At 39.4% G+C, this 4,127-nt stretch overlaps 1 protein-coding gene across 1 annotated transcript in view; it reads right to left on the bottom strand.

Moving 5' to 3' along the window:
• The window catches only part of slc67a1 (solute carrier family 67 member 1), a 9,837-nt gene extending 6,079 nt beyond the window's left edge, over positions 1-3,758 (bottom strand). Inside the window, exons 1-5 of the mRNA XM_010767257.1 lie at positions 3,421-3,758; positions 2,142-2,239; positions 1,743-1,888; positions 1,236-1,368; positions 1,152-1,171 (exon numbers count right to left, since the gene is read on the bottom strand). Coding sequence (XP_010765559.1) covers positions 1,152-1,171; positions 1,236-1,368; positions 1,743-1,888; positions 2,142-2,239; positions 3,421-3,582 — 559 coding nt within the window. The 5' untranslated portion in view covers positions 3,583-3,758. The remainder of the gene's footprint in view (positions 1-1,151; positions 1,172-1,235; positions 1,369-1,742; positions 1,889-2,141; positions 2,240-3,420) is intronic.
• Positions 3,759-4,127: the final 369 nt, after the last annotated feature.

Raw genomic sequence — 4,127 nt, 5'->3', positions numbered from 1 at the left:
GGGGGGGTGCTAGTGGATCGCCGGAGCTGTTAGATTAACATTAACATGCTTATATTGTAGTTCTAAGTGCAATGCCTTGCGGCCTGTAGCACCATCCTTGATGGAGCATATGTGTGGGCAGGAAAGGAGTGAGCAGAGAGTAGAGTAGTTGTCGATTTTTGTTCTGTTTTCTGTGACTATCTGCCTCACCCTGTCAGACTTTCAGTTGCGCGCGCTACTAAAGAGACGTGTTACCATGGAAACCAAACAATGGTTCAGCTGTATTAAAGTCAGAGTGGAAACAGTTGTGTGTAAATCTGATTTTGTGAGAAATGCGGGAGAAATATGACCCCGGGAGGAAACCGGGAGAGGGCAATGAAATCGGGAGTCTCCTGCGAAAATCGGGAGGGCTGACAAGTATGAGTTGCAGTAGAAAATTCAACTGTAGCGCTGGTGCATTAATGGGAAACCCTTAAAGTTTGAGAACCCTCTATGAAACGTCAAGCTACCCCACAGCACCCCCTAGAGAAAATCTCTGGCGCCGCCACTGCCTGAGACCAGTGGCGAACCGTCGGGGCCTTCAAGGTATTCAGAGAATACCCTGGAACACTCAGATAAAACAAACAAAAAATCGATTGAATTATATAAATAAAATGTACGTATATCAAATGAATAAATGAGAATCGTATCTGTGTTGTTGATCTGTAATATTACAGTGTTACGTTGATTTGTTTGTCCTTCTCGGACCATGCACTACGCATTCAGTGGTTTTGTGTTAGAAGAGAAATGCAACAAATCAGATCTTGTTCTGGATCTCTGGGTAGAATATCCTTCAACCAAGGTATTCTACATCCTTGATAGAATGCCCTGGCCGTTGCACTGAATGAGAGCGTACGTTTGGACTGAAAGTTTGATCAACCAATCATATATTGATTTGTAGCCAATGGATGTATTCTTTCAGAGTTTCCCTCGGTTCCAGGGTACTCTAGAAGGCCCGGTAGTTCACTGGCGCGAGACAGAGGATAGATGAATGCGACGAAGCAATTCATGCAGTTTTATTGTTTTTAACGTTGAAATGACAAGTGCAACAGGTGAAGATGAAGTTGTTGCGGAATTGTTGTGAATACCCTTTTCAAGACGACAATTCAGTGAAAAGAGGGACATCATAATGCCGCGGGGGGGGGGTGTGTGTCTACAGAAGGTCCAGTTGTGATGGACACAGTTCGCCACTGCAAACCACATACAGTGAGACTCACCCATAGCGTGTGTTAAGCTGGCCGCCCAACGTGGATCCTGCAATCATTCCGATGCCAAAACACAGACCTATTTTGGATAAAGCGTCTGCCCGTTTATCAGGTTCTGAAAGGTCCGCAACTACCATCTGAGATGCTGCAGGCAACGGATGAAGACATACAAGCAAATGTAAAAAAGGTTTAACATAGAAATTGGGTTAAATATTTCAATAAAAATATTGCACATTGGTTGTAACTCACATCACCACTTGATATCAAAATGTTCTTTAAGATCACTTAAGAATATTATGAATCCTTTTCTTATGTATTAGGAGTATGTGGTTAATATGTAATTAACTGAGCTTCTAATACAAATAGAATAACCAACACTTCTTAAGAGATGATTAGTGACAGTTATTGAATGTTTCTCAAAGGCAGAAGAGAGAGTCTTAAAAGCCTATGTTTCTAAGAAATGTTTGAATTTTAAAATGTTAAGCTTAGTGAGCAGGATTGTAGAAGCGTGGTGCTTACCAGGTAGAACATGCATGAAGACTGTGGGGACTTTGTGGAGGAACAGCATGGCAGGACTTGATGCAATGGCCAGCAGCAGAAAGAAAACGATTGTCGCAGAACATGACAGGGACAAAGCTGCCCGGGCTCCGAAGATATCTGCAAACCTGCCATCAACAACAGCACCCACATTTTCATCTGGACAAAAACATTGTATGTTGCAAATATCAAAAGACATAATATTTATTACATTAAATTAAATATCATTTAGCTGACGCTTTTGTCCAAAGCGACTTACAATAAGTTTTGAAAAACATGAAGATTAAAACTCTGAAAAACAAGGAAAGTGCAGATATATTCACTTCAAGCAAGATCACAGTAAGTGCTGGTGAATTACATACAGAATATATGTTTTCTTACCTTCCAAACATAGGACCACCCAACAGCTGGATTAAACCAACCATGGTTTGCAAATAACCAAGCCACAAGGTGTCGAAACCAAGTTTCTTTGCCAAATACTACAGAGACATAATGAAAGAACAGACACAAATTCACAGTAATGTATGGCATGTAAACAAGCTCACAGCAGATTTCATCTTGATATGAGTTAATTCTTCCAACAGATTCAGTGTTGTAGCATTTGACACTAATTTTGCCTTAGACATTACGCAGATGACCTCTTTTTTTTAATGTATATCATGTTTATTATACGTTTGTGTCATAGGATGGTGTGAATTAAAAGAGATTCCCATGTTTACAACTTCCTCAAACAAAAACATACTGCTGTTTGCAGTAGTACTCTATTGCAGTAGCTGTCAACCAATTAAAAAAAGTATTAACTCAACATGGCACAAGTCTTTTGTCATTGTTACTAGTTTGCTTTTGATGAATGTGGCTTTGAGCCATATTTGAGAAAGGTGGTAGTGACTGTAGTGGTTGAGGCATTTCACTACAGATTTTTTTCAGTGCAGCCAACATCAAGATTACATATTTTTAAAAGCTGAATGAACCTTATAGACTAAATAAGAATGCTCAATGTTTAAACTACTGTGATTTTCCTTACATTTCACATTTACATAATTACATAATCTTATGAATTCCATTTCTACCATAGTTCCTTGTATTCTCTAGTAAATAATTAAAAGGTCACAAGACTTTTGTGTGATTGTGTGTATTTACTTTTACTTAAGTGAAGCGTTGTGCTTTAAGTGGAGCTTTTATTATGCAGTATTTTCACATTGTAAAGTTAGTTTTTTCATTGTTAAATAATCTGAATAGCCTTCTTCTAGCACCACTGGATATCATTATATAACAATGACATATGCTAACCTGCCTCCATAAAGGAAAATGTTTGATATAGTAATGTAAATGGACTTGACTGATATCACGTATGTCGTTTATTAAGAATGCTACATTTGTGAATGCTGGACTTTTCACATGTTATTAAGTAATTTCTCTGAGGTTGTCTAACCGCTTACAAAAGAGAATGCTGCACATTCAATGAATCGTAGTAAAGACAGCTACTGTTAACCTGTCCTAGGGTACACATCATCACGCTTACACTCATACCATTTGTAACCATTCATCACAACATCAGTAATAACATTTATGCATTTCCAGGTTTTCCGGGAGAGCTTTCGCATTCATGGCATGCACGGAAATATCAGCTTCCTGCTCTTGCCATTACATAAATACTCACAGGGGTGACGGAGAACTGTAAAAACATCCATGTGATGTCCAAAGTAGCGATGAGGTAAACAATGTTAATAATTTTCTTTCTTTTCGGTTGGTCTATAACGTGAGCCTGGATGGGAACTGAAGCTTTAGCGGTTTCCTCGGCTGTTTCTCCTCCTGCACTCATGTTGCCTCTTGTATACACACTTTTATATCGTTAGTGTTAATTTACCGCCAAACGTAAGCTAACAGTCGGTAGGAAGCAAGCTGCAAGACTTGTTCGGTAACAAAGCCTTTGACACGGTGAACTTTCGCATAATGTGGCTAACCTGAGTTTAGTTGTACTTTGGAACCGAACATAAAGGCGACAAGGAGGCGTTACCTTAGTACTGCCTTGGTTTATTTAGTTATTGTCCCTCCCTTATACAATTTTTGGATCATCATCCCACCGATGGTCCCTAAACGTCTCATATGCAAGCTAATGCTATGCAGAGGTGGGAAGTAACTACGTACATTTATGCTACTTTATACTTCTACTCCACTACGCAGGGCCGGTCCTAGACATGTTGGTGCCCTAGGCGAGATTATGATTTGGTGACCCCCCCTCCAAGCAATACACAATAGAATATATAAAGAATAAATGAAACATCTCTACAAAAGGCGTCCTATGCTCCTTTTATAAGAGAGGGCTTGGTGTCATTTGTAGGTAGCAATGTCAGAGTTCCAATAAAA

The sequence above is a fragment of the Notothenia coriiceps genome, unplaced genomic scaffold, assembly GCF_000735185.1.
Source record: "Notothenia coriiceps isolate Sejong01 unplaced genomic scaffold, NC01 NC01_scaffold00004104, whole genome shotgun sequence".
NCBI classification, from domain to species: Eukaryota; Metazoa; Chordata; class Actinopteri; order Perciformes; family Nototheniidae; genus Notothenia; species Notothenia coriiceps.
This window is presented reverse-complemented; position numbering and strand designations above follow the sequence as displayed.